At 49.4% G+C, this 16,139-nt stretch overlaps 1 protein-coding gene across 1 annotated transcript in view; it reads right to left on the bottom strand.

Annotated features, from left to right (window-relative positions):
* Positions 1–229: 229 nt before the first annotated feature.
* The window catches only part of SLC67A1 (solute carrier family 67 member 1), a 59,992-nt gene continuing 44,082 nt past the window's right edge, over positions 230–16,139 (bottom strand). Inside the window, exons 8-10 of the mRNA XM_084264190.1 lie at positions 9,399–9,500; positions 5,535–5,655; positions 230–522 (exon numbers count right to left, since the gene is read on the bottom strand). Of these exons, the coding sequence (XP_084120316.1) occupies positions 335–522; positions 5,535–5,655; positions 9,399–9,500 (411 nt within the window). The 3' untranslated portion in view covers positions 230–334. The remainder of the gene's footprint in view (positions 523–5,534; positions 5,656–9,398; positions 9,501–16,139) is intronic.

Raw genomic sequence — 16,139 nt, 5'->3', positions numbered from 1 at the left:
GCAGAGGCCTTTGGTTCCTAATCCCCTTAGTTTCAGTGAATCCAAGCAGGAATGCTGACTGAGAACAGCTGAGGATCTGGAGCTATTGCCTGTAATGACAACCACCATAGCGGGGGGAACCTGATAGCTCCCAGGGTCCAGTGGCTGCCAGCTGCTCCAACACAGCTCCAAGGCTTTTTCAAACCCATCTGTCCCTTATTCTAGATGCAAATGTTTACAAAAGGCAAGGTATTGTTCAAATGTTTTTATTCCAGGTTTAAGGAATAAAAAATAAAACTCAAGGTCATCTATATTTCCATGGAAAAAGTAAGGGAGTTGCTTTCTTGCAATTGAATTATTGGCTTTTCATCTCTACCAGTGGGATTTTACTCTTTAAGAGGTAAACAAACAAACCTATATTGACAATTAACTGTAAATAGCCAAAGGATGAGACTCCGAACTGTTTGTATAACACTCCGCCAATGGTTGGGCCCACCGTCCGGGTCAAGGGCTGCACTGATGCACAAATCCCAAGCATGGTACCTAGAAGAGATAGATGCCAGAGACATGCTGATGTCAGGGTGAGAGCATGTCTTGTGATGGAAAAGCAGGGCAGGGTGTGTGGGATCCCCTTCATCCCTGATGGTATTCCCCTGCAGTAGAAGCAAATCACTTCAAATAATCTCTTGCATTAATTTATAGAGGTCCAATCAGGGTTTGTTAAGGCCAAGGACTCCTGGAGGCATGGGGACTAGTTTCCACCACGAGCCAGCTCAGCTCTTCACCAAGCGGTCCAGACAACCGTAATGCTGCCCAAAAGGCAAGCAGTGCTCACTGCTGGTCCAAGGATGCCTTTGGCCCCAGAAGATGCTTCTGAACATCATGCCCAGCAGGGCTGATAACTGCTGCATGGGATTAGGGATGAAAAGGTAACTTCTAGGGTTATGTTCAAGACTTCCACGCAAATCACACAGATCTTTCCAGTATCATAATTACCCAAGAGGGGTCTGTTCCACCCAAGCTGCTACCACCATTTATTCTCTAGCGTGGGACAGAGGAACAGCTCTACAGGGCTTAGCAGCAGTGAGAGACTGAGGTCTAACTAGGTCTTTAAGAATAAATAAATAAAACCACAGATAAAGACTAAACCCCCTTGAGACAACCCCCCCACACCATCCCTTGCAAAAAAGAACGGATATTTCAATTTGGATGGAAATGTGAGCCCTTTACCCGTCTCGGCTGGTTCCCCCTCCAGCAGCTCTCCTATTTGCATCGTTAACAGGAACCCAGCAGCTGGGGAAGCACCTCCAGTTGGGTAAAGGCAGGTCTTTTTCCACATGCAGATGGATAGCCAGGACATCCTGCGGGACGCATAAGTCGGCCCCCACGCACCCAGCTTGCTCTTTGCCCTCCCTGCAATCTCCATGCAGAGCAGCTATCTCAGAGGAGCAGCAAATACCCACCCGGCCAGAAAACAATTAGCCCCCAAGGCTGGGAGAAAGGACAAGCTGGTGGCATATGCAAGAAACTCGTGCCCGCCTCTAAAATGATGTTTCCAAACACTTTTTGTTTTACATCAGTATTATTTGGGCTATTGGCATCAACGTTCCACCAAGACGTGTGCTGAGGCATTGCTGCTCCACAAGGCCGGCAGTGTCTGGAAAGAGGAGAACGCTGTCCTGCATGCAGGAAGGTGCAGAACCAAGAGGAATATTTCACGTGGGCAGCCACAGAGAAACCATCTCTCTGGGAGAGAAGAGGCAGCCAGGTGTTCGCGCAGTGCCAGCCAGTGACTGCTAGGCTTTTATCAGCATGCTTAAAATATTTGTGCAATGAGCCCGAGCTGAGGGCGTAGCTGTGCGGAGAGGGAAATCTCCGGGAGTCGCTGCCGAGCGCTCCTCCCGCGCATGGGAACACAAAGGCGATGGGTGGGACCTCGCCTTGACCCTTTGCCAATGGGAACCATCCCACAACCACCAAACTTTCTGGGCAGGTTTTGCAATTATTTTTTCCCCTCTAGGTATTTGAATTAAACTAATTACTACGTACAATTGCCAAACTGGCTCTTGTGATTGAGGAGGCGCTTTTTTCCCTTTCCTTTTTTATTTTTCTGGAGCAGAAACCCATCCTCTTAAAAGGCCAGGCTCTCCCTCTGCACTTCTCTAACGTGCTGCTGAGAAAGATAATTTCTATTTAATGGGTTTAAATTAGATCCCTTGTATCAGACGCCCTCAAGCTTCAGGACATTGTAAATCTTGGCTCTGCAGTGTGGCCTGAGCTCTGTTGCAAAGCTGGGCATGTGACAGATCTCATTTAAGGCAAGACTGGGACAAGTCACCACCTCAGTGGAAAAATTCCCACATCACCTTGTGCAGCTCTGCCAATGGACACGCTCACCTTCTTCATCACAGCTATCCCACTTTCTTTGCATCCTCCTTTGCCATTTTTTTCTCCCTCCCCAGCTTTTTTTCCCCCCTTTTCCTATACCTGGCATGACCCATCTCAGCTGGGAGCCCATCCTCCCCTCCTGCCCCAGCCCTGTTCTCCTCCCGCAGGTTTCAGGGTTGGGTGCTGGCAGCTCCCCAAACCGGGCGGCTCCATCCCTCCTCCCACCCTCTGCTGTGCCAGGGCACCCCGGCTCGCCCTCCTTTCCAGCTCACATCCTGTTACTGTGCTCAGATGATACTCCTGGCCCAGATCAGCCACAGGCCTGCAGGGCAATCATGGAGCCTAATTTAATGATTAGGTCATCGTTGCCAGCAGCCGCCTTCAAACCAGCAAAGCCTGAGCAAAGCTGGGGGGTTCAATGTGCCCAGCCCTGCGTGGCTGCAAGCTCTCCTCCTAAGGTTTTGCGTCTGACGTGCAAATAAAATCATGAAACATGGGCCCGTTATGCAGGGAGGCTCTGCTGGGCTTCCTCCCTCCCTCCCCCAAGGGCTGGGGGCTCTGTGCAGAAACAAGACCTCCATTCTCGGGGAGCGACTGGGCTTGACAAGGAGTGCTTGTACAGACGCGATTCCCCCCCAGCTCGGGGCTGTCCTCCCACCAGCTTGCACTCCCAGCTGAACAGCACGTGCACGTGGGGCGGAATTTTCCCTTCCTGCCTTTGAAGATGAGGAGAGGGGGGAGAAAAAAAGTATCAAAGGGAAACGAATGAAATCATTTCCATTCTCCTCCTTTCAGTGCAAAGCCCCAGCCATAAGCAAAGAGCAAGTGGCAGACTCATCAGCCTCGTTAGGAAGTGGCCTCGGATCGGTCCTGAAATCAGGATGATGGGTGCAAGGGATGGTGCCATCCTGCTTCCCACTGTTCCCTATTTAAAAGGCAAGGATGAGTGACTCAGTGTTGAGCAAAGGTGGACAGGTTATCCTCCTGCAACACCCCATCCGCTTCAGCCCCAGGATGAGATGGACACCTGAGCTCAGCCCAACCTTCAGCTCCTTGGAAAGCCTCTCCCTGGCTCAAATAAAAAGGTCCATGGGCTCTGCCAGCCCCAGGCTGCAAAAACATCAGGAAAAGACAGAAGCAAGGCTTGAAAGTGATGTTCCCAAAGACAAATCCCCAACATTTGATTTACTTCCATTAACTACAAGTTGTTGCAAGGAAGTGCCCTGGCTTCTGACGTAGCAACAGTGAGGCTTTTTCAGAAAGCCAGATTTCCACACTCTTAGAAAAGTGAGAATTTCCAATGTGCCACCAAAAAATGCCCACTTTGCAGAGCTGGTCCCAGGCTTGTGGACGAAGGAGCAGCCTTTTAGATGCTGTGTGGGTGGAGCAGCCGTTGAGGGGTGCCACCTACGGCCAGAGACGGATAGCAGGCATTTTAATAGCTGCATTTCTCTGAGAGACACCCACGCTGTCACTGCCGCAGCTGCTGCAGAGAGGCAGCTCACTGGGACGCGACTCTGCTGCATCAGGCATTCCTGCCTTTGCCCCCGGCCCCTGTCCGGGTACGTCCAAAACAAGCACAAAGCCATCAGTTGCCTCTTCCCTCAGAAACATTGATAGGAGGAAGCAGGGTTTGAAAGGCAAAGGCCGAGGAGGAGCTGTGCAGACAAGGTTTTCTTCCCCCCAGTGCCACAATCCTCCATGCCAGCAGCATCCCTTCTCAGCCTGCCCAGTTGGAGCTAGCTGTGATCCTGCAATTTGTAGTAGCACTTGGCATGGCATCACCCCAGGGTGGACGGGCAGAAGAAAGACCCAGAAAGCTCATGGCTCTCCCGACACTGCACACCTCCCTTCTGACTGTCCATGCCACCCCGCAGGCTGCCTCCATCCTGCCCTGCCACCCCACCCTGCCACGTGGTGACCATCAGTCCCGCTGAGGCGCAGGCTGACCTAACAACATGCGCAAGCAGGGAGCAGGGTGAGGCAACTAAACCCATTTTCCTCTCTGACTGAAGCTTGCCTCCAGGCTTTAAAAGCTAAGCAATGCTCCGTTTTTTCTCACAAAGCCCCTTTGAGAAGACCCTGGATGAATTCCAGCTTGGCTGCATGTCCCAAAGCCGCTTGGTGCCCTTCCCCCCAGCTCTCCCTCCTCTCATGATCATCACTCTAACTCATGAAACAGCAGATTTTCATCCCATCTGAGCAGAGAGGCTGGGACATCCTCAGACCTCCCCTCCCCAAGATCTAAATGTTCCTCCCAGGTAGAAGTATTACACTTGGAAATCATGGACTCCCGCATTTGTAGAAGATACAGTCTTCAGCTCTACAAATAAACTACTGAAGTGACATTTAGAAAAGCTCTTCAGCCAGAAGCATCTCAAAAGTACTTTATAAACTTCACCAATGGGCTGTGCAAACTACAACTCCCATGCTCGGTAGGGCCTACACATAGGTATCTGCTCTGGGAAGATGAAGGGTGCAGACTAGCATCCCAGAAGGGCTCAGCTAGAGCAAAGAAACTTTCAGGTACCTGGTGAAGAAAGCTTGGGGAACAAAACCTGAAAGAGCTTGAGCAAAAGACACCAAACCAGCTCTATCCTGGAACAAACTCAGCAAAGTTCCCATGACAATAGGGTAGGCATATTTCCTTTGTCAACCGAAGAGAAAGCCCAAGTATAAAGATTTGTGTGTCTATCGCTGCATTTCAGCCCCCTTGTAAGGAGAAACATGGCAACTTTTCAACTGAAAAATGGCCAAAATGTAGAGGAGGGGCAAAACATGTTTCCAAAGAGTGATCCAGAGCAGATGAACAGCCCCCTCAGTCACCCTCAAGCTGCTGGTTTTGGGTTTTTTTTTTCTTCAATATATCTTGGGTTCACATGGAAAGGAGAGTTTTGGAGAGGCTTCCTTCTCCTTTCTATGTGTGTCTGGCACTATGGAGGTCAGCATGTGGCACGGGGCCAGGAGCACTAGGTCATGGGATGCTTGCTTAACACTGTTGCCCCTGTTCATCCACCCTGCTGATACCCACTGCACACAACTGCCATGTCAGATTTGCCAGGGAACTGAAGGTGCCCCAGTGCTGGATAGTGTTGGTGTGAGCGGGGAAGCAGCTGATACACTCAAAACCAAGAAAAGACCGGTTTGATCTTATTGATGACTCTTACCAGTGTCAGAGGAGGGGACGGCCTTGGTGAGGATGCTGTCAGTGATGGTGCCCAGCATGCTGAAGGCGAACACCAGCGGCACTGCAACGATGCAGTAGTGCCACACAGTCCTCATTAGGGCCTAAGGGACAGGACAAAAGAAACCACAGATCATTAGACAGCACAAGTGGTGACTTTGTGGTAAGAAGCAACCTAGAGAAACACCACGAGCCAAACCCAGTAAGCTGCAGAAGCCACAGTTAACACATGATGGTGAGGCTTTGACCAGCCTAGGGTCTTTCATGGCCCAACATTTGTCTGCAGTGAACTATTCCAAGCATGCAGGGCAAGCAGCAAACTATACCCTGCAGTCTGGCAGCATGTTTCTCTGGCACTGCTGCAGGTATTTTTAGCGTCTGGGAATTAGGGATGTCCCCACACCCTTCCCCCCCATCTTCTGTCTCTTGTCCAACTCCTGAGGAAACATTGAGCAGCAGATGCATGTGGTGTACTTCAGGAAGCCTCCATTACTTATACAAAACAGCCTAGAGAAGGCATTTCAGTTCATTATCATAAATAATTAAAACTAAACTGAGCTTGTCAAAATAAATGAGCGTGGCGCATTGTGTAACGCTGTACTTTTGAGATTCCTAATCCTGTTCTGCTGCTTCCTTGCTAATAAATTCACCAAATTCAGTAATCTGGAATAGGTCTTCTGGCCATAAGTGCACATTAGCAAGCATAATTAGGGAGAGTAATGATTTTGTTATTGCACATATTCTTAGTGGAGACATCCCTCCAGCTGTTTAATACTGAAACAAAAGTGGTGAACCTCCTTCAGCCATGGGGCTAGAGCGGCTCTTGGCTCTTTCACAAGCCCTGCTGGCCAAATGAATGGCTTTTCTCTGGGGCATGGAAAGGAAATCCCCCCCTTTCTTGCAAATCTTCTGCTTTCACCCATGTCTCAGGATGTGTTATTGCAGCTGGAAAATATTTCTGTCACTGGTTTAGCCAGAAGTTCCATTTGCCAGAGTTTTCTCTCCTAAGATCAGTTCCCTGCCTCTCGGCTACAGAAGACGGAGAAGCCCAGAGACATTGCTCCCTAATGACTTGGAAATATTGAGGTTTATTCCTAGTTCCCCTCTAGACTCACATGCAGCCAGGTTTCTCTCCTCAGAGGGGCTCTTTGCCTACGTTTTGGTTAAGATCGAGGCACTTCTGATTAAGGAACCAGAGAACAAAGACACAGGAACAGGTATTTTGGTACATAAACATTCAGACAGAGAATAATTCCTTGCTAGGGCAAATGTCATTACAGAACAACTTTGCAGAGCTCGTACAAAAAACCAGCTTCAACCCTCCTCTGCCTTGTATGAATTCCCTCATGGCAGAAAGAGCAGAGCCACATCTGTGCCTCCTGGAAAACCAGGGGAAATGGCTCCTTGTTCCTCTGGGACTCAGAAAGGACTAAGCCAGGCAATGCCTGGTCTCTCCTACCCCTCAGCTGCTGGATAGGTTCCAGTCTTTTTGACCTGAGCAGATCTGAAGGCATTTTTCAGGTGAGAGAGGCAGAACTGGGACTTTCAGTGGACAGGCTCAAAAGCAAGTGCCTGGGAAGTGCAGGCAGTGAGGCAGGACAAGGCACGGCCATGGCTCCAGACAAAAACTTCCCCGTGGCAACTGCCAAGCCCTCCTACACCCCTGCCCACGCACTCCTGGCTTGCATCCACGGATCAGACACTGTCTCTCCCCTTCTCTCCTTTTCCAGGTGTTACTGCTGAGCTCTCAGCCCACCTCTTCCCTTCTCCAGCTGCTGATTGCTGGGAACATCCTGCAACCTCTTCCCTGCTGCACAGCTGTCTGTCTGCTGCTGCTGGTGCCTGCCTTCCAAAAACACTTCAGCCCATCTCCTGGTAATACGAAGATGAGTTTCAGAGTGTCTTTTATTAACAGCTAGCTTTTGTCCACAGTTCCACCCTCTGGGAAGGGGATCTGCTTTGTTTGGAGGCCAGACGCAGCAAAGGCACAGCAGGCAGGATGCTGCTCCTCCACCAGTTGCTGCGTAGGATTAGAAGCTTCATGCATTAATCTCTGCACATGGGGTCTGCCGCCGTGATGGCACTTGTCCCCGCCTAGATGGAAAGCCACCCCAGAAACGGATGTTTTCTCGGCAACCACTTGAACAGAGTGCTTTTTAATAAGGCATCCCGGGTGAAGAGGATCACAGCTGCGTTTGCCTATGAATAGTTCTCGTGGGAAGTCACTGCTGACCCTTGTCCCCAGGCCCGTGCTGTCAGGATGTCCACAGCCCCCCGGGCTCGACACAATTGCCAAATCTAAAATGATTGGCCTTCCCGGCTTCTCGCCCTGCAGAACTGGTGTGAACCTCCCTGTGCTGAAGCACTAGCTGCTGCAAGCCCTGCTGCCCTGTGTGTCCCTCTGCTGCCATCAAGGCTCTTCCTCCTATCTCCATCCGCTTCCAGCTTTATCCTTCAGTAAGACATCAGCTCACAAAAGCTATTTATTCCATGCCCCTTTGCCTGATTCACATGGGACAGAGCCTCAGCACAGGAATCCAGTCCTAGTGGCACCCTACCCCGTGACTGATTGGGGGTGCTCCAGATGAGCCAGGTACACCTTGGTCCCACCCAACTGTTCCCATCCATGACCAAAAAACAACGGCAAGATATTCAAGGTCCTTCCCAGGCCTTGCTCAGGAGCCCTGTGCAGATGTCCCATGCTAAGCCAAAACGTCCAATGCCAGCCAAAACCATGAGACACCAGCCAGAAGGGATCCTTCCCAAGCATCCCACCACCTGGCAACATCTCTGTGAGTCCCAAAATCCCAGAGAGGGTGACTGCACCCCATCTACAAAGCTAACCCTTCGTCTGCATTCATCCTCCCTTCCCAGCCTCATCTCAGACATGCAATTTAGCCTCACATTACCAAAGGTGTGTAGGTGCCTCATCTCATCTGTGTAGCTGGGAACCAGGAGCCTCAGTCCCCGCCAGGATTTGGCCTTGACCTCCCGATGGCTGTGGTGAGGTTGTGGGAACAGCACCCATACTATCCATACCAGTGGGAGTACTGGTGCCCGGCAGAAAGGCTTGAGGCCAAATCCTGCAAGGGAATACTGACAGGCTGACACAGCTCAATTGTCCTTTAGGCCCATCTCACTGATGGCAACCACTGCACACTCTTCCTCCATTCCCATCACTTGGGCAGAGCTATCGGTTCCCTGAGTGTGGCTTATCTGAGCAAACACGATTACTGGCAGAACTGCCTACGTCAACTCAGTTTTCCAATTACCATTTGAGATTGGCATCGACTGTTGCCCATGCAGACACAACAGGCAATGGGTAACATCACTCATCCCAAAACAGAGGAACAAAATGATTGGCTTGCTATCTCCTTCCCCAGATACATTCAGCTTGGGAGAATTCAGTGACAAATAAATCCCCAGAAGAAAAGCACAGAGCCTCCTCTGTCTTGCATCAGCATACAACTGCAACTATTTCCCCCCCATAATCTTCATTTACTTTCTGGGTAGTTCAGGAAATGTAGTCATTGACAAAACCGAGGGCAGGATTTCTATGCAAATCCAGTGACTCAGGAGGGACTTAACGAGTTTCTGTGCAAGATTAATTTTTTTTTAATCCCTGTAACTATTACTCATGCGACTCTTTATCGTTATTTAGCATGGTGGTTACACTGAGAGCAGCTCTGTTTGCACAGAGGCTCAGGAGAGCTGGCTTCCGCATCAGGGACCACCCAGCAAAGCCAGTGGTGGCATTTCAAGGGGCAGATCTGGCAGACAGCTCTCATAGACCTTGTGCCACTGTGTTACTGAAGGGCACCATGGATGATTTAACACCAAGCCTTACCATGCCTAGGCCCACACCGGCAAAGACGAAGATGCTGAGCCTGAGCAAGGTCCTCTCTGTGCAGAAGTTAGTGAGTTTTCCAACAACTAGACCCTGGACAACCTGGGAAAGAAGCACATGAGCACCATTAAGCTCAAGGTACAACAGTTTAAACAAGGTCAGAAGAGAACAAGCAAATGAAAGGCAGCAAATGCGTAATTCCCTTGGGGTTTTGGTTTCTTTTTTTTTTGGGAGGGGGTGGTAGGTTTTTTTGGTTGGTTTGTTTTTTAAAGAGGGACCTCACTATCATGCTAAATGTCTGGATGATACAATCCATTATGTCAACGATTTTGCATCCTAGGGATAGATCCATCCTGTTAGCTGAAAGTCTTCACTCAAGGATGCACGCACACCTGAGTTTACCATCAATGCCTACTCACCAGCAGTGACTGAAACCTTCTGAAGATGCTTGCAGATACAAATAAATTTTTCTAACTCACTCATGATGAGTGAATTTGTGAAATGCAATTCATACTAAGGTCTTCATTCTTGGCAACTCCTTCCAAAGAAAACCAACACATTTGAATGCAGTAGAGGAAAATGTCTCCTTTCCTGTACCTTCTTTTGCCATTATTTTAAACTATAAATATACAAATTGGGTGGTTCATTGTTTTTAGACAGGAAACAAGTACAAGAGAGATGCTAATACCCAGCCGTAGCAGTTTGCGCAGATGCGAGGGATGGAGAACTGGTTTTACAGATTTAAAATAAAAACTGGAAGAGAGGGGGAGGGAAGAAAGAGAAGGAATAAAATTAAATCCCAGGAAGTATTTGGCTTTTCCGGCACTCTGCAGAGCTAAGTTTCCCTCTTTTATTTCTCTGTTCAGCACCTCCCATGCTTCAGGTGACTAGCCCAAGCGCACTGCAACAGCTCACTGTAAAAGCAAAGCCCGACGGACTGCATTTCAGAGGAGGGACAGATAGAGATCTACTGGGTTTTCCCTGCCTTGAAAGGGTTTGTCTGGTCCAAGTGAAAACCCCTCTGACTTGAAAGAAGCGCTCTAGTCCAAAATGCTTTGCTCAACGCAATGCCTTCAATGTTTCAGTGGCAGTCAGGCCTGGAGAAAGACCTCGGTGCTCTGCTACACCATGCTCTAGCTTAGCTTGCTGTGTTAGTCCCAAGGGTGAAACCCAAACTCAACTGAAAGGAAATGAGTGCACAGTGAATAAGAAAATTATTAAAAAGGAAACTATAATCTATGAAAAGCGGTCCAGAAAAGGCAGGTTAATTATGAAAATAAAATTAAACCCCCAAAAGTAAATAGTAATAGAGTGAAAATAAAAGTTGACATAAAGAGTAAAATTTAGCTACAGATTTAACATATTTCCAACAAGCTATAACCTAATGGAAAAAAACATCAAAATGTGACTCTTCACATTGCTTCAGAGCACAAGCCAGTTTTGACACAAGGGCACATCATACCAAGCAGACATTTTGGTTCCCAGTAAATGCTTAGCATGCCTCCTTTTTGTCCCCATCCCCACCTTTGGGCAGGGTTTGAGAGCTCAGCTCACGTGTGCTTGGCCACCTTGTGAGAGTGGCACAGGCCCCACATGTCTCTCATGGATTGTGTCATCTGCTGAGCAGTCTCAGGGACACAGTGGACCTGCTGTGTTGCTTGGACAATGCATGGGGTGACCTGAGTCATCCCAGCTGAAAGCCCTGCTGCGGACACAGGAGGAGGCTGATACCAGCCCCAGTGGCTCCTACTCAGGGGATGGGTGGAGGAGCTGCTGAGTAACATTTCATTAAGCTCTGCACTCCTAAAATGAAGAATCGTCATTAACTTTTTGCAACTTCTCAGTCCCTCCTGCTGGCTTGCCTGTGCTGAGTCACACAGGATGGGGGCTGAGTCCTGTCGCAGAGTATGGCTTGACTCAGTGGTGGCATCACCCGAATCACAGTTTGGCTCCTCTGAGCCACTGAAGGAAAGGAACCATTCCTCAATTTGCCCAGACTTGAACAGCGTATTCAATCAGGATACAGTGTGCAGGCACAGCCTGGTCCCTGCCCTTCCCTGAGTCACTGGGGTACATCATCAGCAATATCCCAAAGCAGCCTGATCTGATTGTCATGGGAATGGCATACCCAAAACTGTCTCTGCCACTACATGTGAGCACCTGAACATGAGGAATAAGAGCCACTGAGGCAAAGCCAGCTCTGAGCAAGCAGCAGCTGGAGACAAACCACCAGCAGAGTAAGCAGACTTCAGCAGAGTAAGCAGAGATGGTTCTTGTGCCAAGGCTGGATTCAGCACAGGCCTCCCAACAGTTGGACTATGGCAACGTGAGCATGAGGTAAAACACAACTGGCTGAACCAACCAACTCAGTGATGGGACTTTTTCCAAGGGCAAGCATCAGCCCTAGTCACTGCTTTCCCTTCAGGGCTGAGGACCCATCCTTGGGCTATACAAACTGCAGCTTCTCCACTAGTTATCTTGGCTGCCAGACTCCCTCCCCAGCATGGTTATTGCCAATCCAGCCACGAGCGCTGGCCAGGCAAGGCCAATCATCTTGCTTTTGGACACTATCAAGAATAGGCTGAAAGAAGTGGGGCTGTTCAGCCTTGAGAAAAGAAGGCTAAGAGGGGATCTTATTACTGTTTATAAATATCTCAAGCATGGGACACAAGGGGAAATAGCCAGCCTCTTTTCAATGGTCTGTGGAGACAGGACAAGGGGCAATGGCTGAGAGTTGGAGCACAGGAAGATCCGCACCGATATGCAGAAGAACCTTTTCACAGTGAGGGTGACAGAGCACTGGGAGGTTGTGGAGTCTCCTCTGGAGATATTCAAGACCCATCGGGACATCTCCCTGTGCAACCTGTCCTAGGGAACCTGTTTTAGCAGCGGGGTTGGACCCAATGATCTCTCTATGTCCCTTCCAACCCCTACAATTCTGTGATTCTGTGATCAAACACCAGCACCTTGATTTACACACTGGATAATGTCTCCAGTCACCAGGAGCTCCAGCCTCACTTCAAGCCTGAATTGACACCTGAGCACTTGAAGTCTTCCAGCCTGCAGTTTTCCCTGGGCACACAGTCCCTGGGTTTGCACGAGCAGCAGTGGCCTGCACAGGCACATTTGGGAAGGACACGCTCCTGTAGAAGGTTCTGGCTGTGCATGGCCGTTGCCAGGGAGTAGTTGGGGAATCCCACATGACTTGTCCATCACTGCTCCCATGGACAAGGCCTGGTGGAACTGAAGAAGCAGCAGTGGGATTTATCCTTATTTTCTATTTCTGCTGGTGTGTTCCAGGCTTCTTGCTTGCATGCAACCTCCCCTTGAGATTACTTGCGATGGGCCTTCCCCTCCTGCATCTCATTTTACTTGGCTGGTGCTTGCCTTTGTAACCTGACCTCCTTTGAAGTCGGGGAAGAGCCAGTGTACCTGGATGGAATGCCTTCTGTCATCAATAAACAAAAGAGAGAGGAAATTGTTTGCAAGTGAAATAACAGGCGCTGCCTGTGGCTGTGTACACATGTCACAGGATAAGCCAACTCATCTTTTTCTCCACCCCCCTTGCCTTTCTTTAAAGGCAAATAATTCTCCCAACAAATGCATAAGAATGGCCAAATCTCTCCTTGTTGTCTTGCACCATTCACCAAACTGAGGATTCATTGCACTAGTTCAGCTGGTCATGGAGAAAAATACTCTTTACCACTATCGCTGCATTTAATTTCTGGGAAGGCAGCAGCTCTCATTTGCTCAGAAGAGCCAATTGCCTATTTTATTGTTTGCCTCATTAACAAATTTCAGGAATCCCTTGCAGAATGGAAAAGATTATTGCTGTTTGAAGGTCCAGGATGCTAGTTTTTGGAAGACTTGAACGGTGAAGCACTAGCCTTGCTGTGTGGAGTTGCTGCCGCCGAGCAGGACTGGCACAGGCAAGTAGCTAACCTCATTGGTGGGGATTAGAGGAGGGACACGAGATGCTCAGCTGATCCTCCACGCTCAGTGGACACAGGACTGTTTCCACAGTTTCTTCCATCAGCACCAATCAAAAGCCTGACAGAGTCCAGCAACAAAATAAATTCCCTTTCACACAGCAGCCTGGAAATAAAAGATGCAAGAAGGTCGGAGAGGCAGGCACAGCAAGCCAGATAAGCTGGTACAGCCTAGCAGAGAAGATGCAGTGCCCCATCCCTAGTGCAGATAACATGATTCACATCAGAGGCAGCCTCCCACACACTGGACCTATATCTCTTGCCTTTGAAATTGTGCCTGGCTGGCAGTTCCCAAGGCGAGTGCAGGGCTGGCTGGGGTGGGACGTGCGGGTGGGCACCAGCTGGGGCAGACCGCAGGGGGCAACAAAAATCAGAGGGCTTTTCCACATGGGCTGAAGGTGGTGCAAAACCGTGGGCGGGAGAAAAGGGAGTGGTTTTACTGACATGATGATGCCATAAAAATGCTTGAGAAGTAGTTCAGGTCTTGCAGAGAAGCAGGAGGGTGGTGGGACTAGAAGGAGAGCGGATGGTGAGGACCAAACTGCTGAAGGCAGCACTTTGCCAGTCAGGGGGAAGAGAACCCTGTGTTTTGCAAACTCCAACCTAATAGCTTTCTTTTCCCTTCCAACCCACCCCCTTCCACAGACTTAAATCCTTCAAAGTGAGGAAACTGGAGAACTTTCTGTTTGTTGTTGCAAGGTCCTTTCACCGAGTGGGTTTTCCCCCTAGGCATACCTGGCTGTAATTAAATCCCTGTCTCTTTAATCATCTCTCTTGCTGTGCAGGGGGAAAGGAGAAAAAAAAAAAAGCAAGAGGGACAGACTGGTGATAAGATGATATGCAATGTAAATCTCTCCTCCAGGAATCTCTCTCATCTTTTCAGGATCACTCCGTACCAACTTGTCCCTCCAGAAACTGCACAGCTAGAGGTGGAGTTTGTATAACAATACAAATTTAAACACAGTAAATAGAACAGATGTCTTATGATTTCTTGATCCTCAGGGTAATAAATATCTACCCCCCCTGTCCCACCCCGAGTTTTTGTTGGTGTGTTTTGCTTTGGGTTTTTTTTTTGAGAAAAATTTCTTTAAAGAAAGCTTTCCCCACCCCCTCGCCGGGTTTGAAATCTAAGCATCAGATGTGACTTCAGATACCAACTAGGGACTCCAAGTATTTCACTTGCTTAATCCTCTGGCGGCATTTTCCAACCTAGATACTACACCTGGAAGTTGTCTGTGCTATTGCACTTGCAGCTCCCCCCAAAAAATCCAAAGCCTGGGCCCACTTCTGCCTATTATGTAAAGTTAAATTACTTCACGTTATTATGATATTAATTATTCTCTGAAGGGAGATTGAATAGCATCTCACACTCCCAGGCATTCAATATGAGGGAGCCTGTTTGCATGGCTTCTGAGATGAGAGGGCTCTGGGAGCCCAGCCCCGGAGGACAGCAGGATTGCATCCCTGACGGGCTCTCACATCTCTTCCCTGGAGACCCAACGGTGATCAGATAAAGATGCTGCGAACGTATCATGAGCACAGAAATCTCTGCAAAGCAAGACGGCTGGCACATAGGTACCCGTCCTGCTGTCTGCCTTCCCCTCCTTGTTTTGTTATCTCCCACTAGACTCCTCCTCCCAGACTTACACTGGCACAGCCCCAGCTCACCAGACAGGCACATACTACCAGGGTGCATCAAGTATAACTGCAGAGCCCAGGATTGCTTGAATTCCCCGTCACTTGCTACTTTCTCTTCACTGCCAGACCTCTGCCTGCTCCAGCCTGAGTCATATTCCATTTCCTAGGCAATGGCTTTTCTTCATCAAACAGCTCATGGTCCCAGTGCCACAACATCGTCTTCCTGCATACCCTTTTCCTTCTGACCCCATCTGGCTCAGCCCCAACCCAGAAGCGAGCCCCCCTCACCATGCTTAATCCTGCCTTGCACTTTCCAATATCCTCTGCTATTAGATGCTCTGCTCTTTGCCGAAACATGAACAGCAAATTGGCACTGAGTCCCAGCACTTCATCCAGACAGCTGGGAAGCCCCAGTTCCCCACAGACAGGTACTCCCACTGGAACTTTTACTACAATACATCAGCAGATGTGTTACTTTCATCCACTCATGTCTCCATGAGACAGTCTGGGGCTAGTAGCAAGGCAACCTGTGTCCCTCCACGCAGGGGTACAAGTGGCAGAGAGGATATTTGCCACCAGTACTGGGGCAAAGACAGGCAGCTTGGCAAAAACAGGGTGCTGAGGATGGCCTGTGCCATAAGCGGTGACCATTGGTGCTACATGTGAGGACAAAGCCCACCCGGAGCACCAGCTGGCTGCGTTGCTGCTGGCAAATACCACGAACCATTCCCATGTGGACAGAGCTGACGCTCAGCAACACAGCAAGCAAGAGTGGTGCTCTGGGGAGTGACCAGCCAAATCCACGAGGCTTCTGGCTCCCAAAACTAGCCCTGAATCTGCCTTTCCTCAGGAGGGCTGTCTGAATAAGCAGGGCTGCTCAGTGCTGCCTCCATCTGCAAAGGTGACACCTCCCACAGAGTCTGTTTCTGTGCTGATCTCCCCACGCAAAGAGGTGTTTGATGGATTGATAACAAAGTATTTGAGTTGCTTACTTTGACCCAAAGCCATTCCAAATCTCCTCTCTAGGTGCTCTGCAGCTGGCTTGAATGGGAGGAACAGTGGGAAACAGAGATGTTTACAGTGCATTGGCCGCTTCTCACCACAGTAGGTTAAA

This window comes from Gallinula chloropus, assembly GCF_964237585.1.
Source record: "Gallinula chloropus genome assembly, chromosome: 4".
NCBI lineage: Eukaryota > Metazoa > Chordata > Aves > Gruiformes > Rallidae > Gallinula > Gallinula chloropus.
The sequence above is the reverse complement of the archived record's forward strand: the minus strand, read 5'-3'. Positions and strand labels throughout refer to the sequence as shown.